General features: G+C 40.9%; 1 protein-coding gene and 1 non-coding gene across 2 annotated transcripts in view; one reads left to right on the top strand and one right to left on the bottom strand.

Moving 5' to 3' along the window:
- LOC126564451 (neuronal acetylcholine receptor subunit alpha-7-like) overlaps nt 1-26,102 on the top strand; it is a 61,976-nt gene that overhangs the window by 24,347 nt on the left and 11,527 nt on the right. Inside the window, exons 3-6 of the mRNA XM_050221510.1 lie at nt 5,408-5,452; nt 17,467-17,576; nt 18,854-19,034; nt 21,721-21,796. Of these exons, the coding sequence (XP_050077467.1) occupies nt 5,408-5,452; nt 17,467-17,576; nt 18,854-19,034; nt 21,721-21,796 (412 nt within the window). The remainder of the gene's footprint in view (nt 1-5,407; nt 5,453-17,466; nt 17,577-18,853; nt 19,035-21,720; nt 21,797-26,102) is intronic.
- On the bottom strand, nt 25,016-25,095 carry Trnal-uag (transfer RNA leucine (anticodon UAG)). The gene has a single exon. It is a non-coding gene; the product is annotated as a tRNA-Leu (tRNA).

The raw sequence follows: 26,102 nt of genomic DNA, 5'->3' as shown, positions 1-26,102 counted from the left end.
ATTTGATTTTTCGGTACCGGTTACAAATGTAGCCAAATGTATCGTACGCGATGTGCCAATACATTCGAACGTATTGTGTGAGAAAAGCATTCACTATAAAAGGCGCTTTTTGCAGCTTCTCGTAATCCAATATCTGCATACTTGGCCCATCATTATCACCTTCGCATTCCATTCTTCTACGCAGTTTTGTTTCCCGCTTGTGGTGATATTTAACCGCAAAATGTATTTTCCTACAAAAATCGATCGAACGCTTCGATGAATGGGTCATTGAGTTTTCAGGCGAGTTTTCTTCTTCTTCTTCTTCTTCGCGAATAGCTCACAATTCGATTAGCTTCGATTTGTTTTACGGTTGATCGGACAGATGAGTTGAGGTGGCACCGATTTATCCACCTCCGTTGGTAAGAGACGACAAAAAGAATGTCTCACCGAACTAAAGGAGCAAACAGCAAACGAACGTCTTTTAGTTCCCTTCGACTTTCTCCTTCTTTTTTTTTTCGCAGCGCCTCTGATGATGCTCGGGACATCGTTAGCGTTATAAAGCTCGTTAAAATTGGAACGCAGATCTAGTCGTTACGATCCGTCCCGACCGTTTTCTTCCTCCTAGGCACTGTGCCAATCGAACACACAACCTTTGGCCACGGGTCATTAAAACTTCAAACGCCTTCCTTTTTTTCTTGGTGAATGGCGAGCGCCCTTTTTTGTACTCGAGCCACATTGTCAAAGGATGGGAATGTTGGTGTGTGTATGTGTGTATGTGAGTGTGAAGTAAAATATCAGCCACCTGCAAACGAAGCTTAATATACGTCTACCACGCTTAATCTTGGTACTGGTAATTGTGTGAGTTTATATGAATGAGGATGCTTTTTTTTTGCTTGTGTGATTCCAAACGAGTCAGCGCTGGTGATAAAAGTAAATAAAATTATATTTTTATTACCCGCACGTGGAGCATGGTTGGTTACAGCTGACCTGTCTTAAATCTACCGAAATGTGACCAAATATTTAATGATTGGGTTTTGAAAAATTGTAAACGTTGGTCCCGAATGTCCATTTTTTGAGAGGAGGGCTGCAAGGAACACTTGTTACAGTTTGTCAATCTATTTATTAAATTAATACACTTGTCAAAATATTACGAGTAGATAAATTTTTTTACAAAGAATATCTTGTACATATTCTTCAAAATTGAAAAATTTCTCCTTTCTTCCTGGCCAGCAAAGTCAGTCACCGTCAATAGCAATCAATTTTTGGAGTTAGAATCATGAGAATCAACAAGCTCCTGTGTCTAGTGTAGAACAAACAGTGGAAAAAAAATTCGGGCCATCCTTTTTTATTTGAAATATAAGAATAATTTCTAACACAACTTGACAAGTTTTAAAGCTGTGGCTTTAATAAAATAAAATAATTTAAAGGGTAATTCCTAAACCACTCATTTTATACGATTGTCTTTCGATTGTCTAACTTCAGGCGTCAAACAACCCTTTCCGCGTCTAACAGCTTGTTTCAATTATGCATGTATTTAGTTATTGCTTGCACAGTACCACGTGGCTCTTACTCCCTAATTACCATAACAAAGTATTTTGCAACGGAAATAAAACTCCCAAACGATATCTGCAATCGATTTATATTCTTAATCCAATTCCACATTCAAATCCCATGAATGCTAATCTCCATCACAAACAGTACCACAATTCTTTACGGATTATTCTAACTACCCTCGATCCGACCGTAATAGACTGTATCGGAACTCGTGCGCTCCCTTTATCAGCTCCAATATTTTATTTTATTTTTTTGCATCCACCAATTCCATTTCCTTCCATTCGGTATGGTGTCTCAAACGCTTCACAATCCACCTGTAGTTAACCTGCAACAGTAGTGTGCATAATATAAACGACTGGCCGTGGTTGAACGTTTGCTCGCCGTGCACTTCGTGCATGCTGCGGTTGAGCCTTTATTCAATCGATTTGAAGCCCCTATGTTGCCTTTCTTTCCCTCGTTTCCCAGTACGCCGAAAATAAAAGGAAACAAAAACGGATATCCGTTTCAAGTCCCCCGCTGTTCATCCTGGACAGATTTTTCATTTTTTTCTTCCCCTATTCAGCCACCCCGGGATGGAGCCGGGAACAAGTGAGGTTATCAAATGTGATTTTACATGCACATTTAAGGGCTGTAGTGGATTTGCTGGGTGAAATTTTATTACACCATCCGTATGGTCCGGTGTGAATGTGGGAAGGAACTAGCGACACCCGGGCTCGCAAAAAAAAAACGGTTTCGTTTTTGTGCCTTTTTCGGATACGGTTCGGTGTTGAAGAAGATCCGTTTTTTGCTCGTTGCTGTGTTGCATAGATCTCGAACGAGGGGATATAATATTCACTTTAACAAAATGGGTCTTGCGAACAGTGAGAAGCTGTAAAGAATAGGACGAGACAATCGGGTCGGAACGGATCGAGACTAGGAAAAGTGGCAAGAAGAAGAAAATACACACACACACACACGCACACTTTTGCTCGAGCACCACCACCAGCGTTGTAGTGCGCTTGCGTTTGTAAATTTTTAAATAAATGATTCTCTCACCCATTTGCTGCTCATTCGCTACTCACTGTGTTCTCACCGTTCAACAGTGCTCCAGCTCATTTTGCTCGTTCGTTCGTATGTTGAGGTCAGTTGGTCGGTGGTGCCAGTGTGTATTGACACCACTACTTACCATTTCTAATGCTCTGGTACGTGCACTAGCCTACCACCTTACCTTTATTATTGTAAGTCAGGGCCAACAAGTCGAAACAAGGCTTCGGCTCTCAAAATTCTTCCCTCGCATTCTTCGGTTCAAGTTCAGTCGGGAGCGTCAGTTTTTAAAACTGTGATGCCACCCGCAACGACTTCCACCAGCATGGTTGTGCCATTTTCATCACTGAAGAAGTGTGCTTCAGATTAAGGGCTTTGTCCGAAGTGCGATATGGGAGCTGTAATTGAGATGCAAATAGTCGACGTCGCTCGTTGTGCCCTCTAGGGCGACCCATTTTCCTACCGATCCGTGTTTTTTTTTTCTCTTCATGTTAAAGTAAAGCCAGGATGGAAAACGGGGTTGGAAAGAACGGACTTGAACATGGTCCCGTCGACATGGTTGTATAACAACGTATCCCATATTTGGTGGAAGCAGCAACCAGCTGGAAGATGATTCGTTGCCCTTTTTTCGCGTGCCCGCTTGTACAACGACACATATGTATGTGTGTTTTTCCGTGCTCATGTCTATATGTAAGAGTCGTGTAAGTAACGAGAAAACTACCAGTATCATTTTTGTGTGACACGTCCCCGTACGGGGGCATCGCCGTGGGGCATCGCTTGCATAATTGATTTTCCCAAACAATCTCCCAACTCTCCCAATCGCCCGTGTGCTACCCTTTATCCGGTATGGTTTTGGACTGGTTTTCGGGTTTAAGGACTTTATCCATGTCAAACGGAAACAACGAGGTTGCCCGTTTTGGCAGGGCGGGCTCGGGATTTTGCTAAGGGGATTTGCCAGTGTCTCAGACCGTGCTGGCAACAAGGGCGAAGAAAATGTACATGCCCTAGTCTGGTGGTACGGTGGTGGTTCAATTAGCACACTCGATCAGGACGTTACAGGGCCTGAAGGCATGCAAGTTTTCGGACGAGGATTTGCAGCCCGGACGTCAAGGATCACCAGTTCACTAGCCAAATTTGCAGCTTGTTTGCATTTATGTTAGCCCATTTCGAGTTCGGTGCAGTGATTGTAGCCCGGTGCTTCGGTCAATCGAGTCGTGATACAGGACAGTTCCATTAGGGGCCATTGCCTGCGAGAACAGTTAAAGTTTGACGATGAAATTACACAGACTGTGACGATGCATCTGTCGTATGAAAATCGATGCGGCACTGGGAAATGGAAGTTTGATGATAGCATTTTTTTCAAATATATCAATTGTGAAACGATAAACAGCAAAGACAAAATGACATAACTCATACAAGCATCGATCGAGGGGGGCATAAAGGATCAATAATTTTGTTTACGGGTATAATTAGTCAAGTATATTAGGAAAACAATATAAACGGGCGTAGATCTTTCCATTTCCGATAGCATTAAAACAATATTTCGAATTATTTTCGACATTCTTCTTCATGTGCATAATTTAATATCACTCAAATCATCATTCAGGCAGTAGCGGATTAAGCTGTCTAGAGGCCTTAGGCGTATTGAATTTCGAGGCCCATCAAGATCAAAAGCGTTGACCGGGAGGAGCGGGATATATCTGTACGAATAGGCCCCCCCTTGTAGCCTTCAACTAAACCAATCATCCCCCCCCCCCACCCCCTTTAAGTCCTTCACTTATCTGATGACAATAAAAAAGGCAGTTGTAATCCATTTTCGTGATCAATTTTTATCGATGGAGGCGCCCAGTACTTCACTAAAGTAAACATGAAATAAAATATAGGTGATTAACTTTAATCTCAGCTGTTAAATAATTTATTTATTTGCTTATTAATTGATATACAATGGATGGACTCTATGCGAGCCAGGGAACGTGCTGTAGAAGCTCGCAGTAGGGAGCAATAAACTGTCTTAATCGAGATCGGGTCGTCGAGGACACGCGATAGGTTTTTCAGCAGTCCCTATCAGCAAGTTACCCTTCATGATCACGTATTCTGGCTGACCCAAGAAGCTCACTCCTCCATCAAGAAGCACTCCTAAATCTCTCAAGCAGCTTTTTCGTACAAGAATTCGAATTAGGTTTTAAAAAATAAAAGAACATCTTTATTAGTATCTAATATCTAATTTTACTATTGAAGTAACATAACAAAACGATAGCGTGATGCTTTGTAAATATATAAATTATTAACTTTAAATACACTCGACCTATAAAACTCGTTTATTAGCGACTTTTGGCTTTCAAAATGTTCGGACAATTCTTAAAAGCTTTAGCAAATCACGAGAAAAGCTTTTCTCGCCTTTTAAGATCATATATTAACCTCGTAGTAATTGATACTATTGAGCGGATAACTCCAAAACCCATCAATTCTTCCGGAAATAGTACAAACTGGGGTACAGTTTAAAATTTCCGACATTCCCGATTCTACTTGGTCCACTATTTAATCTAATTCTGATAATTCATCAAACAAGTTTGTCCCTAACCTTTAGCAATAGAGCAACCTCCAGAGTACGAACAGATAAACTTAACCATCCTTCGTAAGTCATGTGATGACAGTCAATCATGTGTGATAACAGCTGATGCTCTAAAGTTTTGTATTTGATCGATTGCCACCATCATAATTGGATGGGTTCCGATAAAGTTTTTTTTACACTTAAAACTGGATTATTCAATTTTGAGGTGATAGTTCCGAAAATACAACTAAAACGTCATGTTTTTAATTCGTTTATCTTCACTTCATCTTCTACTTTCAGGACGAAAAAAATCAGCTACTAGTGACGAACATTTGGCTGAAGCTCGTAAGTACGAACGACTAAGGCGTGGCTCCCCGGGGGTGAAAACGGAATCGATGCGCGGCACAAATGGAGCACTGATGTCGATCCTAGCAGAACGCTTAGGATAATCGCTATCTTGGTGACCTAATGGGACCATGTTTGGTTGACATCCTCTCCTAATGCGTTACCGAACGATTACGCTGCCCTGCGCGTGGAGTCATGCAGTCTCCACTTAAGCTCACATTTACTCATCGTATGGTTTCACACATTCACACTTATTCGATTAATAGCTTATTTAAAGAATGGATACGAATCGTTTCCCGCTTACGTGACTATCATAAGAAAAGCGATACACACCATTCAATACTAATAATTTCATCCAGTTGTTTGACAATTAAATTACGAGAGAAAACAAACTCAGAACATTTTGCCATTTTGCTTGCTTCCAATCACTTGCCCGCAGAATCGTAGAAAGACCCAAACCGAAATCTAAAAGCTCAATTTTGACAACAGTTTTCGTTTGCCACTGCTGCATTGGAATTTTTGGAAGAAAACAACAGACCCAAACGTAACTTTAGGTACGTGTTGCGTGAAACCCTTGGCACAGAGCACAGTACAACCGGAAGCCCCCGAATAATCATCACGTGCTCAGATCGATTGCCGGCAGCAGCAAAACCCGTTGGCTGAAACCGGTCGGCTGGTAAACATCTCGCACCGGAAACAATTTTAACCTGATTACTTGTTCCGGGCACCGGAAGCCGACGGTTTGTGACGTGATATTTGGGACTTGGGGAGTGTTTTTTTTTTTTTCATTTGGAATTTCGGAATTTTTTTCTTGCTTCCTGGTTTGCAATTTTACTCGTCCTCGAATGGTAGAGTTAAATTTGTCCTCACAGGTTTGAAGTGTGTGTGTGTGTGTGTGTGAGTAAATGGTACAAAAACTCTTCGCCGTTCTCAGATGCTGAAGTCCAATTCTTTTCACTCTCGTCTTCAACGGCATCAAGTAAAGAAAGAGGCAAAACGGCCGGCTGTGAAGCACGACATAACTAACAAATGCTCCAAACCGGAACGGAAGCGACCGGATGCCAACACACAAAGAGAAACAAAAGCCCAGCCCAAAGAGACCTTGGAACAGCAGCTGCCCATTGGGTGAATTGAGTTGCGTACTGATGATGGTTTGTGCGTCTTCGTTGCGGCCGTTCGCTTTACCCCGCTCTTGCATCATCCACTCCGAGAGTTTCCCATTGAAACTGGACCGTTTTCAAAACAAAAATGAAAACTTCAGCTCGGGGAGCAAGAAAATCATTCTTAAGCCTACACCAGCAGCAGACACAAGAGTGAACAACGCTCTTTAATAAATAAAATATGAGCCGAGCAATTTGTTTCGACAGGTTCGACTTCCGTTTCGTGTGTATGTGCGCAAAGGGAAGGTAGGAAAAAACACGTCAAGGTAGGAAAAACTGGCTTTTGCACAGGACGGCCGAAACGGCGTCTTCGTTCGCTGCTCCCGTCCGGCCAGTAGATAAGCTTTTATTTATATCCTTCTCTGGTGAGCCTTTTCCTTGGATTTGTCCGCCAGCCAAGTCCACCATCTTGCCGGTCGGGCAGACAAAGGCAACAAACCCTTGGCACGAACGCGTGTATATTTCTCGTTTCGCGGTACCTATTCTAACTCGAGTACAGCGTCAAACGTACAGCCACAATCATCATCCAGTGGCAGTGCTGCGGCAACGTCTGCAGAATGTCCGGCCAACGCCGGCGAATTGAGGCGAAGCCTCACCCCCACCTCAGGAATTACATTTTCTGACCAATGTTTCGGGCCAATGCTGGTGCGTCCCGTGGTGATTGTGGACCGTTCGCACCCTTGTTCGCTACCGCACCACCGCAAAAACCATAATATGATGTGCAATTTATTGCGCTTTTGGTGAAATATAATCTTATTTTGGACTCCCTCACTTGTCCTCCCACCCAGTTGGCTTCGGCTGCCTAATTTTCCTTTCCGCGTGGTATTCGCAACGTGCGTGCATTTGTATATGTATGTGTGTGTACTGTTGCCTCTGTTTTCCTTTTACACAGCTCCTTTTCTGCGCGAACTCCTCCTTCGAAGACGTTTTTCTTTGCCAAACCAGTGAGCTTTACTGGCACCTTTTGGCAGTGGCACATCAGCCCGTGAATCCTTGCGGTCGGGCACAATCATTTGTGGTGATTTTTGACCGGCATTTCTGCCGTAGTGGCATATTTTCTTCAATTATTTATGATGCCACTCGGCGTACGTTTCGCCCTACGTTACGCCCCTGGTTCGCGCCGTGCTTTGTAAAGACGGGGGTCAAACGTTCGGCCATTCCTTCGTGTGCAGGGATGATGAAAACGGGCGTTTCATTTCCTGCGGGTTCTTTGGAATTGTGTGTATGTAGGATACACGGCCGTATTTTGCTCGAATGTAGGAATGGTGGTTGATAATGTGCTTTTAATAATGTGTCTTTCGATGGTTTCTAACTAAACGGAACGTGGGAGCGTGCGAAAGCTGTGATTACAAACCTTGCGCGCTCCTTAGCAAGGGTTTTTTTAAACACATCGTTGTATTTAATGCAATCTATTGTTGTGTGTAAATTGCGATAAGAATGGCACTGATTTGTGTTAAAGCTGCATTATACAGTGAGTACCATTAGTATAAGTTCATTTGTTTTTCAAGCAATAAAAATATAAAAAAAATTTAAGCAGTCATAAAATTTTTCTTGACAAATAGTGAACGCGAAAATGTACTGATATACAAGGATTGTTAATTATTTTAACTGTTAAAAATTTCGGGCACATAATATTCACATTTTGTCGACAGTACGGCACTGACCCGTCATAATTAATTATAAAAAATAAATAATATTCACATTTTTTCATAAAAAACCGGCCGGGCACTATTGCAAAATAATACCCACGAAGCATATACAAAAATGTTAAAAATGTGCTTCAAGAAATGGAAAAGGATCGTGAAAACATGAATATTATACAATCACAGCCTTTTCCTTGAGCATACCTTCACTACATCATACTCAGAGCTGGACAATCAGTCCGGCGTAAGGATATCACGAAAAGAGATTTGATTTCTCGACCTACCGTGTGGATTCATACCCTTGCCCGTGCGTATTGTAATGTTATTCATAGAACTGTATAGTAAAATTTAAAACCAATTTCTCAAGTTAACAGAACGGTTACCATTTCCTTACACTTTTAAAGTTAGTTTTAGAAGTTCCAAATCATCGATTCAAAATGAAATGTTGAAATAATTTGTTGAATTTGGAAAATCTTCTTCTTCTTCTTGGCCTGCTCAGGATATGAGCAGGTCAAAGTCGACATGGCCAGGTCTCCTATCAGTTTCCAGGAAACTCGATCTAGGACTGCAGTCCTCCATCCACGGCTGTATCCGATCTCCAACAGGTTAGACTTCACTTGATCCAGCCAGCGAGCTCGCTGTGCTCCTCTACGCTTCATGCCGAACGGGTCGCTGAAGAGCACTTTACTCTCCTTACGACGATAATATCCGAGAAGTGCCTTCCATCGATAAGAACTTGAACAATCTGGGAATAAGTCTACTGTGGTGATCTCCAGGTGTAACTGAAGCGAGGTGCGTGCTGGAAGATGGTGCTACGAATGGTCATGTGCTTGGAGGAGGCGAAGTTCACGAGCCGAAGCTCGTTGTCGTTCTTTCAGCTGGTGGGTACTGAAACTTCCTTCCTATCGTGGGTTTAAATACCTCCTATGAAAATTTTGACGTCGTGTTGTGGGCAGCGGTCGTACTTCCTCTCCAACTGCGTATACATTTGGAAAATAGTCAGTAAATAAAGCTTTTGTACTATTTGTTTTCCAAAGCTCTTTACCTGCGATGTCAGAATAAGCTGATACCATGAGAGAGAAAAATTAAACAAAGAGTCAAACATTTTAATAACTAAATCTTCTTTGCATGACATTAAGAAACTTGTACTTCGCGACATAATTATGATTTTGGCGGACGATGCGGTAGTGTCGTTGGTACTGTACTTCGATTTACTACAGAATCTATCATCAAATCACCTCTGGGGGACTTTGGTGTTACATAAGATAAGGGAGCATGATATACAAATAGCTGAAACCTATCAAGGTTGTAGTGCTACAGAATAAGAAGATAACTTGCAATTAATAAATCGATCCCAATTGCTTAAGAACAGAGAACAAACACGTAAAAAGAAAGTGGTTTAATCACTAGCGTATTAAGGTTGGATTGGATTGAATCGCAATGTGCCTGTGTCAGCTAGCTCACACCCTTGGCTGTGAAGATTTATTTGAAGAGCACACATTTTTCATAAATTTTGAGTTGCGATTCGTTTCAAACATTTAACGTTGTTTGGCTTGCGCTTCTCTGACGATAGCCCTTAAGCCTTTCATTGGATTAATAAATATTCTACCTCAATTCCTCCTGCTTTGTAGAGCATTTACCCATAACTGCACACTGCACGTGAAGGCCACCACAGTACAATCTAACCCAACTTCATAAGCAAAGCTACCTTTGAAGTGTGCTCACCAAATTCCCGGAACTGGGCCGGCTGGCTGACCGGCCTGTACCCTTATTCGCAAATCTAGTATCCGGTCGCCGTAACCACGATCTATGATTTATTGCATCCCCGGGATGGCCGAGCACGAGCTGAAAGGGATATAAATTACATCTGGCAGTTGTGTGCATGTGTGTGTGTGTGTGGGATCCTTCCGGGCTCATGCACCGGACACCGGGTATGATGATCATAAAGCTTCATCATCAGTCACGGTGGTTTACGAAGGCTGTAACCATCAAATGAACACACACACAAACGTTCACGTTTCATCTTGATGCCTTCCTATCTGCCCTCAGTTGTGTATGCTCCATTTGGGAGTTGTGTTTCGTGGTTCGAAGGGGGAAGTTCAGGTTCGGGAGTGTCTGATATCAATTACATACTTTTTCTCTACTCGCAAAAGCACGCACGCTGTTTCACTGTTTCGGTGGTGGTCGGTTTGTCTTATTGAAGCCATCTCCTGTCAGCGCCATCCCACAACCCTTCGATGTGAGAGGCTCGCACGTGCGCTGGTAGTTGCACGCCTTCAAGCTAATCCCGGTACGGATTCCGGCTGCTGAGTGGTTGGTCGTGGCCGGTGATGAACCGGTAAAAATGACCACTGGGAGATACTGCTTCTACTACTACTACTACATCTGCCCGGATTCACTGATACCCTCAAGAAAGGAAGTTCACATGATGATACTGCCAACGACGACGACGACGATCTCGACGAGCTCATGCAAAACTCATTAATCTCCACCTTCCGGACCGGGGCCAGTCAGCTTCCTAGCTTCCACCAAAAACACCTCTGACGCCCGTCCCGTGTCTAAACTTCCCGAAGAAATGTGGAGCTTTAGGAGCTCATATAATTTGATTACATCCCCGGGGTTGCGTGCCACGTTCCTGGGCTTGCGCGCATCCCCCTCCCATTGCCTAAAAACCCTTAGCGTTCGTTGCGTTCAAGGCCACCGCAAAGATGGCCAAAGAGGGACGCCCATCGTTCATCGGTTGGCCTTGCCACGGTGATGAATGTGTTTAATGACGTGTTGCATCTTGCCGTCTGTACACACCGCACTAGCCGGAAACGAACACCACCACTGGTCTGGTACATTAACTGCCTGCCTTTGCCAGGAACCCGGTGGACCCAATGGGAATGACTTTTCTGTGGGTTACTGTCAGTACAATTCGAGCCACTATTAGGTGAATCAGCTCGCCCCGACTCTTCCGATCGGCTTGAGCGAGGGAGACCTTCGGTGCCATTTGCTCGAATATTAATTATCCGTTCGAGTGACGTAGAGATTAAATGAGGTCGTCAGGCAGGTCGTCTGGATCAGCGCTTTTTGTTCTCCATTTTTTATTTTTTTATTCTCGACCGTCCGATATCACGGTTTCATGTCTTCTTAAGTAGCACAAATTCCTGAGTGCGACAGTCAGATTTATTGCCTATAAAAGCGAACAGATTTGAAAAAAGTGTAACAAATAATCGAGCCATGAGTTTTGGTTCGAATCGATTTCTTAGAAGGAAGTTAAAGAAAAGATGTGACATTAGTACTGAAAATGAGTAACACAAAACACTCATTCCGCAATTCTTTTCTACCGAAACAGTTGTAACATGCGGGAAAATGAAAAAATCGATTTGATTCCGAGATTCGATACCTTTGGGAGCAAAGTTTGATTGTGAAAAATTTATTTCACTCTGGCCGTGTACGAAAAACCTGGCCCCCGAAAGAAAAGGGATCAAGCGGTATGGTTAGTTTGAAATTCTAATGGGCAAAGGAAAAGTTTTCCACTTTGACAAAACTCTAACTTTTTTTTCTCATGGCATAGAAAAAATGTGCAGTGAAAGTTTTTCGTTTTTGCCTGTTTTTTCTTTCAATTAAAATCTTTCTGTCTATGTTTTTCACTAGACGACGAGATTCACTAGATCTAAATTTTTCAAAATTTCTTATATTTGATTTATAAAAATACACAATTTCACTAGCACTTCTCAAAGCCCATTGGCAACTGGCCATAAATGTCGTCTGTTTTATGACATTCTGGCTACCGATTGCTTGCCATTTCATAGCTGAAGTACACTGTAATGCCCCTAACACAAAGCATTTACTAAACAAACGATCAAAGCGTTAAAAAGCTCATCTAGAACACGTTGCCAACAGCGATGAAAAAGCTTTTACCCACACCACACTACACGGCACATGGTACAAAAGCCAAACTCCTACTATTGAAGGCGCAACGAAATAAAGCGTGAAGAGGAGAATATTGTCGAAAAAATACCAACAAGCCCTCAACACCAGATACGCCATGTGCGTTTTGTGCCAGCCTCGAGGGTACACGAGCTTCGATTGGAAAATGCCAATTTGTTCCCGATTGTCCTCTCGTGCGCGGGTTTGTGACTGTCGCACAGTGAACGATGGCCGGGTTGGGAAGAGAAATTTTCCGTGGAAAAAGCTGTCGTTTGCAGCGTTTTTTTGTATTTTTTTGTATAAATATATTCGTCCACCCGGGTTCATCCATCCGTCCGATTGGATGCTGTCAGCGACAAACGGACGCATGTAACTGAATCGATAGTTTTTGCGTTTTCGTTGAGTGGAAAAGCGGAAGTGAATGCGTGTGGCTGTTAGTGTTTACGTGCGGTGTTTTATGCCTTTCGCTCTGCTGGTGGCTCGGGCTGGTTTTTCTCGCCGGACGATGTGTACGTGCAACTGCAGTGGTGAAAAGCGATGTTGTTTCGCAATGGCGTTTCCGGCACTGATGGTTGTTGCTTACGGGAAACAACAAGTTTGACATGGTTTGCATGCTCTCAAGCGGCTATTTGTTTTACCGTTCAATATCGGCCAGGTTTTGCACATGCGGTAAAAGAAGTGTCAATTTCAGTGCTCGATCGTTGTCGGCAAGCTTGTATTGCTTTTCGAATTTGTTTCAACACGAATAGTACTGCATGCTTTGCAACGTTATGATATCGTTGCGGTTTTGTTAGCTGCTTTAGGTGAGAATAAAGCAGAAATAAACTAATTTTGAATTTATCTTTTAAAATTGGTCTTTTCATATAAATTGTAATGAAATTGCTTACTTAGGGGTTTTAAAAGTAACTTTTAATTTAAATATAAGAATAATTTTGACAGAATCATCTTTTGCAAGCTAAAAGATTTTACTTTTGTATACAATTTCAAAACTACTGAAACTAATACTTGCAATTGGTATGAACGATCCCAAATTTGATTAAAGCATCATCAACATGTCATCTGATTATTGCAATGTTTGTTTTGCTAAAAAAATTATTAAATCGAATCAAATAAATCTACAAAACAACAAACTTTTCACCAATTAGGCCACGCTATGACATAAGGTGAAAAAATTAAGAGATCCCAACAGGGGTGGATCATAGTAAAAGCCGTCTAAGCAGATACTTGGGACGCCGAACTATCATGGGGAACCAACACTGTGCGTTCTTCCTATAAGTAGCAGTTTTTTTTATTATAAAACATTGTTTATTTAAAACAACTTAAAAACTAGTTTATAAAAGAAAAGTGGGTTACATACAGGGACGACTTACAGGTTTTACAAACAACATTTAAGGATTTAAGGACGATGACTTCCATAGCCTGCATCAGTATGCTTCAAGCACTAGACACCCTAGAGCACAGGGAAAACTTGTGCTCCAGAGTCTCCGGCTAGAAGCAGAATGAACAGGCTAAAGGAGTCCGATTCATCCTGCCGAGCAGCAGTCTGTGTGGCACCTTGTTGTGCACCAGCTGTAGCTGGTGATGTTTTTTTCCAAATCCATCACCAATCCGTGGAAGGTGACTCCATAGTTTAGACGTAGAAGCATTGAGTATTTAGAGGGCCCTAAACATTGTAAGGGGCCCTCTTCCAGAATGGAAAGAATCAGCTCTGTGTGAAACAGATTCCTATGTGAAGCTGTTCTATTTGAATTTTAAACTCGTTCAAAGGATAGAACATTTCCCGAAAATCTTTCTAGATCTGTTCGTTAAAAACGAAAACCATTCTCGAGAAATATTTACGTTACGGATAGATTTCTGATTTAGAAAATAGGCAGTTCGCCTGTTTTATGGAGCACGCGTTTATGGTAAGCGTTTTCTATACAGGACTTGGACAATATAATCAACAAATTTGAAACAACCGATCTTCCCAATATTTGTCAAAAGAGCAGAAGAGAGAAAGGGTTTATGGATCTTCCGAGAATCCATACTCGAATGATCCACATCGCTAACCCTTGGATCCAAGTTCCACCAAGACAAAAACACTGTTTTCTTAGTTAGTTTCTGCACTATGAAGCGAATCGTCAGCTTGCTCAGGAATGTGTTTTGATGATGGTTTAACCTATTGTATAAAGACTCTACTTTGTGGTACAAGTCAGGTTGGATGGTTATTTGGTCTGATATTGACAGATTTAACCTGTCGTATCGTACCCTTTATAGTCCCAGTACTCACATACACCTCTGAGACATGGACCCTATCCAAAACAGACGAAGCCCTCTTAGCCGCGTTCGAGAGGAAGATGCTCAGAAGGATCATGGCACCGAACGACCCAGCACAGAAAGTTCTTTTAGGCCGTCCACAAGAACAGAGGAGGCGTGGTAGGCCCACATTGAGGTGGGAGGATGGCGTGGAATCATCCGCCATCAATCGCATTTCCAGTCTCTGCTGCGGCATGCCAAGACCGCAAAGCAGTTGTAGCGCCTGATAAGTAATGTAAGTAAGTTGAGAGATTCGGGGTTCGGAAGATTAGAAAACTCAATTCCAAGGAAGATTCGAATCGAATGAGTAGCTAATTGAAGGATTCGAACCGATTGTAATTCAATTCCGAACAACTCCAACACAACACAACAGCATCGGGCCATGCTATGGTCAAGATCATCAACCGCTTCTAGTCTAAACTGGTCGACATAGATTCAATTGCTGGTTTTCTCGAGTGCATCGATGAACATTATCCTATGTTGTTCATGTGCAGCTCGGTTTATACTTCAGAATCATGTCAAAATCGACGCCTAACATCTCATAAACATTTATCAACAACAATGGAAATGCGAGTGAATTTTTGTTAAACATTCCTTGTTCGTTTTGTAATTCTTCGCCATTTAAATAGCTTTAAAGCTGCATGAATCTTAGGGTTTCAATCAAGCTCACGTTAAGCTAGCTTATGATAATAGCTTTAATGTAAATAAGTTTTAAAAAGTGCCGTTTATTGTTACAAGTTTATATTTATTACCTGTTACACACACAAAACTATATATATCCATTATTATTCATTGTTATTTTTTATAAATCAAACTGCATTATCTTTATATGTTAATGCGTAAGCAATACATGTTTGCGCCTAATGTGCTGCAATGTTTAACAATTTCTCCTTCAGTCCATCTCTTCGCAAGCTCAACCGGCGGCCCATTCTTATTCCCTTCGCACTCGGCTATATTTTGTGTCCGTTTAAAATTCCACTCAAGTAGCACTATTCATTCGCCACCCGCCCGACCAAGCTAATACACACAATTGAGCCCCTTAATGTTTATCACCCGCACCGAACATAATCTGGCCGAAAGCGAGTATGGATTGCACTTTTTCAATTGTTCACCAATGCTTTCCGACGTTCTCCGACGTTCGAGCAACGACACTCTTGTGTGATGTTCTTGGGCAGAATTTAAAATTAGATTAGTTTGACTTTGCCCGAAACCCACACCACGGGGTCGATTTATTTGAATGTTAAATTTTCCCACTCGCTCTCCAGCTAGCTGTAGCCGAGCAAAAGCGAACACGAATCGAGACCAATTTCTTTGCGATGCCAAGGGTCACGGGCGTAACTGGTCGATGAAATGGAACGGCAAAGAGCCCTAGCCTTTACGGTGACCTCCGTCGCAAATGGATGATTCCGGTTTCCGGTGCACGTGATCGAATTAGACATTCCGGTAGCGTATTGTCGTTTGTGTTTCATGGCGGGTTTTTGGGTACTGCTGCTGAGGTACTGATAGAGAGCGAGAGGGCGACAATATTTGAGACATATAAGCGTGGAGGTGACAAAAAAGTTAGAACGATCCCGACGGGGCGCTCTCCTTTTTTTTCCGCCCCGAAACAATATGCCCACTGACTTTCGCTGGGTAAAACAATGTCCGAAAGAGTAGCATCGTATTTTTGTCCTTCTGTGCCATTGCTGGAACTCCCTCTGGGGGGAGGGGGGATTCTGACTCGGGGATGGGACACACGCTAGAGAGTCGTCTAGTTTGCTTATGTCACCGCTGGAAGGCGGTCAGTAGTCACACTGCCATCCTTAATTTGTGTGTGTGTGTGTGTGTGTATCTGTGTGCACAGACGCGTTGGTGGAGAATCGTTCTGTTCACGGGTTGGATCGATTTCATCACGCCTCGGGAATGAATCATTCATGCGGTTCGGTAAACACTATAAGACAAGCAACAGCAAACGAATCCGACGAATGTGGTGTTGGGGTGAAAATTTGAATATTGTCTCCCCGTTTCCTGCTCCTTTTCTCGTTCGATCTATGAGGTGGTATGAGAAATGCTGCTTCCAACCAAAGAATAAGCGAGAACCATCCCCGTTCAAGGCGATGAGGATTAGATAACAAGTGACAAACCCTTGTCTCGTTTGGTACACGTTTTGGAGAACTGTTGTTCGTGCAGAAGCACCGGTGGGAGTTGATTTCCGAGAAACAACCGAGCGAAACAGAAACTGTCTGTCACTAGCAAAGAAAAATGATCTCTTCATACGAACCAGCAGCAGTAGCAGCAGCAGCAGCAGCAGCATGTGAATAGGAAAATAGGAAAACAGATGAATCAGTTGGCGGCTTTCTGCGATTTGATCGAGTTGAGATGGCAAAGTGATTGGGTTTGCAACAGGAAAAGCAATTTTATAGTTTTAGATTTTTCATCATCTACACAAAACATTTTCATAATAAATTTTCCTAATGTTGACATTTATTATATTCCTACCTCTGTAGCGGAATCCTGGAATTCCTCGAGATGTGTTTATTATAACGTGATTTTTCTCTCTCTTTCTCTCTCTTTTAACGTATTTCATTTCATTTCATCTGGTGTTAACGCCGGCTCTGGAAAATTGTTTGTATGTATGTGTGCGAATTGATAATACGAAAAAAAACACCGATGCATGGGGCGACTATTATTGAACTTGCATAAAACAAAACACAAATGCACAAACAAATCAAATCAAACATTTCTGATCGGTTGTGAAAAATCACGCCCCAAATTCTGCCAAATGCACCCGGGTGGTTGGTGTGGACAAACATTCGCCCCCCAAAACAACACCAATCCTGCGTCTCCATATACTGTCTAAATTCGCGACGACAACAACGAATTCTACGGGGGGCGAAAAAAAAACAAAAACCAATTAAAATCCCTCAAAATCAAACAAACTATTTTGCCATGATTCGCTTTCTTGCAACTAAAACTTAACCGAACAAAAAACAAACATTTCAATCAAAACAACCAAACTCAGGAATGGAATGATATGAATTTAAGGTGGAACACATCGGAATATGGTGGTGTGCGAGATCTCCGGATACCACCGCATCGGATATGGAAACCAGATGTTTTGATGTACAACAGGTTGTTATTCACTCTTCTAAACTAACCTCACACCTTTTCTGATGAAATCAAAACAACTAAAGGAGGAAAGCAATAAACAAACAAAAAATCGATTTGCATAAAATCCATCAAAAACAAATCCCATCCTCGATCGATCTCAATTGTTTAGTATTTTGGTTTTTACGTTTTCATTTTCAATTTTAAAATAAAATAATACTTTTTTACTTCCTTACTTTTTGTACTCAACTATGTTAATATTTAATATATTTTTTTTTATTTATTTATTTGCGATCTTTCCATAAATCTTTACCATTTTTTCGTTGCTTTTAACATTCCTTTTTTATCTTATGATTTTTCCCCCTAATTGATTTATTTATAATATTTAATATTTAAAATTTATTTTTTTATTTTATTTATTTATTTATTTGCGATCTTTCCATAAATCTTTACCATTTCTTCGTTGCTTTTAACATTGCTTTTTTATCTTATGATTTTTTCCCCCTAATTGATTCATTTATAATATTTCATATTTAATATTTAATTTTTTTTATTTACTTATTTGCGATCTTTCCATAAATCTTTACCATTTCTTCGTTGCTTTTAACATTCCTTTTTTTTCTTATGATTTTTTCCCCCTGATTGATTCATTTATAATATTTAATTTTTTATTTTATTTTATTTATTTATTTATTTATTTGCGATCTTTCCATAAATCTTTACCATTTTTTCGTTTTAAGATTCCTTTTTTATCTTATGATTTTTTCCCCCTAATTGATTTATTTATAATATTTAATATTTCAAATTTATTTTTTTATTTTATTTATTAATTTATTTGCAATCTTTCCATACATCTTTACCATTTCTTCGTTGCTTTTAACATTCCTTTTTTATCTTATGATTTTTTCCCTCTAATTGATTCATTTATAATATTTAATTTTTTTATTTTATTTATTTATTTATTTATATATTTATTTGCGATCTTTCCATAAATTTTTACCATTTTTTCGTTTTAAGATTCCTTTTTTATCTTATGATTTTTTCCCCCTAATTGATTCATTCGTTCACCAACTTTGTTTCGATTCCCCCTTTTCTAAATTATGAGTACTTCCTACTCCCAAAAATTAAACAAAAATAAACAAAATTTAAACACGAACGAAAAAAAAACACTTCTACCCAAATTGTTTCGATTTCTAACCAAACCTTTTATTAACTAAACTACTTATCTAATCTATTCTATCAACCGAACAACCGACCGGCAGTTGAAATGTACTCATCATTACCGTATATTTATATTTTAGTGCTGATGAAGGCTTTGATGGCACATACCCAACAAACGTAGTCGTACGCAATAATGGTTCTTGTTTGTATGTGCCACCAGGAATCTTCAAATCAACATGTAAAATAGATATAACGTGGTTTCCATTTGACGATCAAAGATGTGAAATGAAATTTGGTAGTTGGACATATGATGGTTTCCAGGTAAAGTTGATGCATTACACATATTTGTACAGATGAATGATACATATTTATATACGTAGCGGCAAAACACCAGCAAAGCCAAACTTTCATGTATAACCAATTAACCAATAGCAGTAATGTGCCACCTACCGTACTGTACCACTATTGTTACTTACCGCAAACTTCGAGACTGAGATGTACTAGCATTTTAGAGCCTGCCAAGCTATTGAGCGATCGTGCACAGAGGAAATCAATTCACATTTGCCGTTTAGTTTGAAGCCACAAAAAATTGGACCATTAAGCTGACAGAGTTGTAATGCTAAATAATAACTAAACTGCACCAATGAGAGTTGGTATTCTTGCTGATCGCTTCCTGAAGGAGTTCTAGATTCTTTTGGCAGCATTTTAATGTGTTGAGATTAGTCCTTTCTGCGGTAGGACTATGTCGTTTTGGTTGTTAAAGCTTTTGTTTCTATTGTTTCGCTACGAAAATCAGATATGAAAGCGAATGCTGCCACCTGCTTCTAGAAAATTGTGTTTTAGATGGATTAGATGTATTCAAAATTGGTCCTTGTTTTTAATTGCTTTGTTTGGCATCTGAATCTTTTTCTTGTCATGCAATTATTAGCAGAATCTAGCTCAAAAAGTATTTTTCCAATTTCTTGCTTCACGAAATGAGCCTTCTCTACTTCCTTCTTGAATCACACCAGCAAAAAAACAAGTCAATCTTCTTTAGCAGATCAATCCTATACTCAAATTAGATTTCTTTTAGCGATTTGTGCAAATCATAGATTAATTTATCACGCTGTTTGCTTAAATTAGTTGCTTCCAAAATGTCCCCTGTGCAAAATGTATTGACAACATTATCGGCTCATGTTTTTCTTTCATTTCTTGCGAAGCCTTCTTCTTCAGTGTTGCTCCCTGTCCATAGGCGTATTGTTGAAAAAAGAAAAAACTTTTCGTTTTTGTAAGTTTTCTATACGTTAGCTACAGTCTGATGTGTGTTAACAGAGTGTTTAGAATTTTAAAAGTACAATAGAAAAAAAGGCTTCATATCTGTTTTGTTCATAATTTTGAAAGCGTTTATTTAGGTTTTAATTTTGTTATACAACAACAAAAAAGGAGTGGTGATTTATGATGTAAAATTAAGATAAAACCCCACCTAGGCAAAAGATTTTTGTGGTACATGCTCATGCCGTGAGATTTCGATAAAATAATACAAACCTAACCGAAAAAGAAAACAAATTCATGTTCTTCCTGACCAGCAGCAGAGGAAAAATGTTTTTGTTTTCTAACAATCGGAACTATCAAGCACAAAGACTATCTCCCGGCATGAGCAGCCCAAACAAATAGTGATCAGGTAGGAACACAAACAGACCAGAGTGCGAGATTGAATTAAAAAAAAAGTTCGCGAATCCCAGCAGCACCTGTGACCGTCGAAGACTTTTTTGAATATCGTTCCCGTTTGGCGAATGGCCACCTCCCTCCCCACCGAGCATTGCTTCGTCCCGTAGCATTCGTTGGGCAGGGGGAAGGAAATGGATGGATTTTGCCACACGCCACGCCGTGAACCTACAACATCGTGTGCAAATGCGTGCGCCATTTGACAGTTCGGGAACAGCTTCAAAAAACTCTTCGTCGATACGGTTTTTGCACGGGTTGTCGGGAAGAACATGTGAGAAAACCATCATACGAACTATCGAATGAGAATCATATCATGTTCCATTCAAAACGAAAGCTCTAAAGCCTGAGTTTAACTTGGCCCGCCCGTATGTGTTGAATGTTATGTCTCAAGCAAGCAAGAGCAAACAGAAACAGTAATAAGCAAAACTTGCAAACTAAGCACACATACATGCAGACAAACCTGATGGAACAATACGACGATTTTGAAGGATCACACACCAAGCTGAGCAGCGAAGAAATCTCTCCGGAATCGGATAAATTGGATAAGTAGCGCACGGTGAAAGTGCATATTATTGCAGTGGGAAGATCGCAAGGATGCTTCCAATTTACGTTTCAATAATTCCAAACTTCGTCGGTCCAAACACAGGATGCGGCTAAGACCGTAAAGGTCACCATCGTAGGCATCTTCGGTGAAATCGATGAACCGTACTTCTCAGCGTTTCTTTTTTTAGCCAAACTTTTGTTTTATTTTACTCTGAAAAACTTAATTTCATAACACTGAGCTTATTGGCTTCATTTTTTGTTGCCCTTTGGTTGTTGTGTTGATCATTAGACGTGCTTTACATTGTAAGCGGTATTGGTTGAAATGCACGTCCCCTGACGTAACAAAAATTATTTTCTGTTCTATTTTTATTGATTTATTAATTTATCCTAAACTAGATTTTCTTTTGTACATGTGTGTGTGTTTGTTCTTAGGAGTGAATGTGATAAGTGAGCGATTGAGTGATGAGAGTGATTGATTGATTAACGTATTTGTATAAAAAACATAGAAAATTTTTCGTTTTATAAATTTTTTAAAATTATTTTTCTTGTAAATGTTTATGAGTGAAGCGTGAGTGGTCGTAGGTTTGATGCGTGTCTGGCTTATTATGCAGTACTAGCTAGCGATGCCTACTCTTACTAACAAGTACTGTGAACTGTGAACTATGAGTAGCCACAACAATTAGTGACCGTCCAACAGCAACTTCACTGCATCCAGGAACGAAACTAATACACCAATTTCTCTTCTCTCTGACAATTACAGTTAGACTTACAGTTGCAAGATGAAGCAGGTGGAGATGTCAGTAGTTTCGTGACGAATGGTGAATGGGATCTTCTAGGTAAGGCACCGATACTAAACGTAGCTTAAAATCGATAACAATATGGCACGAACAAATCTGAATCTGAATCGCTGGAAACGAACTTTTGAACCGGAAACAGGAAAAATGGAATCGGGAATTTTCATGTATTTTGCTTAAAGAAAACAATCACTTCATTCGCATTGATGGGCTTTTATTGCAAAAACATTAAACAATGAAACCGGATCAATTGGATGCATTCTGGAAGAAAGTAAAAAAAAATCCACTATTTTTGCAATGAAAATATTCCAAAAAAGTCAAAATCAAGCGTCCAAATCAAAACGAAAGCTCATTGTTCGACTCATCCATCCAGCGAAATGGCTTCATAGTAGTAACGTCACTGCTTCCGTATTAACATTAGTAAGCTTAAAGCATCATTAACATAACCTTTCATATCACTTTTTCATATAAAACTGCTAAAAGAAAACACATTTAAACGTCGTACATGTAATTTTTGTTCCTACCATCGATTCTGTTTATTGATATCTGCTTTTGATTTACTGATATTGGAAAAAATTTGAGCGTTTTTTCTTCACCACTTTGAATTCGGTCGTACAGCAGATAGGGAACATGAGGTCTAGATAATAGTTTACCCATAAAATGACAGACGTCAATCAGTACGCTTTTATAGCAATCGATCTTTCCCCTTAACGCGTGGCATTTTGAATTTAGCGAAAAGAATTAAAGAACAGCAAACCGATTTACTTCGCTAATAGTTTTGCAAACAGTTTGTGGGTCCGCTCCCAAAATGGTGCAACCAAACTTGATGTCATGCTGAACGGAAAAACATTTCCTATAAAAGCTAAAAACCATTGTGAGCTGGTCCTGTCTTCATACGGTCGGTTCAGCCAGGAAAGAAACCCAAAAGCATGTGGACACTCTAAGTCGCCGGTTCGAAGATTCGGTCACTGCTTTCGACATGTGCTCGGAATGGGTGGTTGCCCTGTGTGTGACCATACGTATTCTTGGGTTATTCGTTTTGTCAAGTCTGTCGTTGACAGATTTCGATTTTCATCAAGCTCAGCCATTGAGCCCGTGCACCGTGTATGCATACAGAGGAACCGAAAAGTTGCTTTCCCTTTTTCGATTGAACCAGGGGGAAAAATTGTGTTAAGAGTTTTGCGCACACTCTCGTAGAAGTTAGCGTTGGTAGGATAGTTTGCACAAAGCGAGGGCTATGGGCCATGGTAATTACTTTAACCGAAACATGAAAGCTATATTGGTGAAGTTTCGCAAGAGCAGCGAGTAGTACTGAAATAAACATTGTTGTATCGTAGGTTTAAGAGATAAAGTGATTATTCGATTCTACGTTGTATGGTTTTCGAAAGCTGATTCTTGTTACCAACAGCTCTTAGCCCAAGTGAAGCTTATACTATTAAAAAAACTCAAGCAAAAAAATGGAAATCACGTAAACTTCGTAAACTTTGTAGGGAGGTTAATTAATTTATTGTGCATTTATTTTGTGACCTTATTGGTGATGGTCGATGTTTCTTTATCCCAGAGGACTTATCATATGCTCCATTCAATTAGCTATGGGACTATAAAACCAATCTTGTTTTAAAACAACATTTTTGTCGATGGCTAGCCAAGGTTTTTAAAGTTTCAAGAATAAAAAAAAAAAAACATCTGTTAAGAAATTAGTTAACAAAAAACAAAACCTCAACTGAACGAAGCACTGGAACGGATGTGATGAACAAGTAAACGAAGAAAACAACAAGGAAACGACAATGTAAAACGCACGACCATCTAAACAGAGCCACCGTTAAATTTGTGCTAATTAGAAGCCCCGTTTCTAGACTTTTTATGTTTGTTCTGCATCGGACACCGTGTTAAGTTAGCCAATTACTTGATTTTATTTGTTCTTCTACTTCAAAAAAAAAACTAACCATAAAAATCGCTAAATATCCGCTAAACTGCACCCGTAACGCAAACATAAATCCAAAACGGAAACAAAAACCAAAAAACAAAACCATTAAACTACGTACTGCACAACTCCCCCATCGTGCACTACCCGCCAGGAGCTGAGCCACGGCTGTCAGGGCTTTCCGCTTCTGCTACTGGAAGATGAAAGTGTCGAAAGCGTTACCGTACCGGCCAACAGGCTCGTTTCCCATCGAAACTGCATCCAAAAGCTTGCTCCTGGAAGCTAATAGCCGCGTAGTTTGATGTTTGGAAACGAGCACCCTTGCAAACAGGGATTGGACCATAGGCAAAAAAACAGGGACGACGTCCTCAAAAATTGTCCTTCCAGAGAGGTGTCACACCCTTCTCTGGCGGTGCTTTCCGCCCTACAATTTGGGCGCTGACAAACGTGATTCACCTTCAGCTGGTAGTCGCGATACACGAAGATTGCGCCATTCGTTAAGCGCGTTAAATCAATCGTCACGAAACCACTGTTGTCTTCGACAAACACATCCCCGTTATCTGTGTCACCCCCTGTGAGCGCAACACTGACCCCCTCCCACCAACCGGGAATGAGACAGAAACAGAGAGAGAGAGAGAGGGACAGGGAGAGAGATTAAAACAGAGCATAAGACCGATAATACGGCGTGATCGACGTGCGTTTATAAGCAGAACTGACTGACGGTTCGGAGACTGTCGGTAAGTAGTCCCGTGCGAAAATGTGACATGTAGTAGGTGTCCCCCTCCCCCCACCGGTACTTTCCTACGACCGAACGTCCCGTAATAACTGGACGCTTTACGCTCAGTATTAGGCGGTGCGACACAGTACTTACGGGAAGGTTCCGAGTAGATACGGCGGAAGGTTCGCTACTGGACAGGGCTCCGCGGTTCAATTTAATCAGTAAGATATATTCTTGTTTTCGTTTCAGAGTCTGTTTCACGTGTATTAGCCCCGTACGCAAAAAAAAACGGTTTAAAGTTGTTCCCAATTCAAAGTATCCTGTCGCGTGTCAATCGTCTTAAATGGTTCAGAATCGCTTCATTACAGTTAAAGTGATTTTTTATAAGAAATTAAATAGATTTCTTTTATTATTGAGAGTTGAAAGTCAAAAATTTATCGCTCTGCTACGAAACTAAGCTAAAGCTGCTAATTGTCAGTGGGATTGTTAATATTTATTTTTATTTGCACATACATACTGCGCATACAAGAACGGTTCCAAGATTTTCATTTTAAAAAAGCTTAAAAAGCTCAATACACTTCTCATTCGTTATTTAATAAATAAATATAAAATTACATCTTGACAGCGGTGGGATTCGAACCCACGCCATTTCTGACTGGTGCCTAAAACCAGCGCCTTAGACCGCTCGGCCACGCTGCCTCCATAGGGTGAAGCTTACTTGGACGCAGCTTGGTTCGCTTTAATAATTCTACCGAGACAGTTAATTCCATTCTTCGTTTCACCCTCAGCCCGCAACTTCCGCTCGGGGAGTTGATCGTTGCATTTAACAATTTGCTAACTAATTGCCATAATCGTTTAAGACATGATGGAGGACGAATTTTATCGATTCCCGTCGAGCCCGGACAGCCGATCCATCCGGACGCTCGCCCAGACATTGTTACTGGCGGGCACTTTTGCATAACCTCAGCCAAGATGCCATTAACTATTAACCCGCGCCCGGTCCCTTCATTTCTGCTACCCCCGTACTACTCAATGTTTCCCTCCCGGGAAACGGGAATGTGAAGAACCTTTTGTTCCTTGTTCCCTAACACCTTCTACCGCGTGACTCCTCTCAAACGGGCTGGGGTTTTTGTTTATTATAGCCCATCAGGCGAAGAATAAATTTGAACCTTTCCCGTTTAAGCAGGACATTCCGGACGGCATTCCGGATCGCCTGACACACACACACACACACTCTCCCCGGTTGGCCGGTGGTTTATTGATCGCAAGCCCTGGGATTGCCATGGTTGTGCACACGAGAGCCACTAAACGACGGAGGGCTAATGAAGTGGCTCAAGCGCTTGCTACGGGATATGCAGTCGGATCAAGATTTTGTTGTGTTTGTATGTGTATGTGTATGTGTGTATGGACAGCGACGGGGGACCTCCAACTCACACAATGCCTACCGTGCACATCCGGTTATGAATGGTTAAAACATGCAAAGTGATTAAATTTATTACGAAAACCCTTTATCACTAATCCCACACCCTAGCGTCCGGGTGGTGTGTGGTCTCCACCCCATGGGAGGGGGGAGTGGAGAATTGTTGTTGAATGGAAAACTTTGTCCCATAACTACTCCCTCGCCTTCTCCCCAGTTCAGCGGTCTGGCGGATGACCATCCGTCCTACCCGAGTAGAGAAGATGAAACGTTCTGTACGGCGAAGTGA

Source organism: Anopheles maculipalpis, chromosome 3RL (genome assembly GCF_943734695.1).
Source record: "Anopheles maculipalpis chromosome 3RL, idAnoMacuDA_375_x, whole genome shotgun sequence".
Lineage (NCBI taxonomy): Eukaryota > Metazoa > Arthropoda > Insecta > Diptera > Culicidae > Anopheles > Anopheles maculipalpis.
This window is presented reverse-complemented; position numbering and strand designations above follow the sequence as displayed.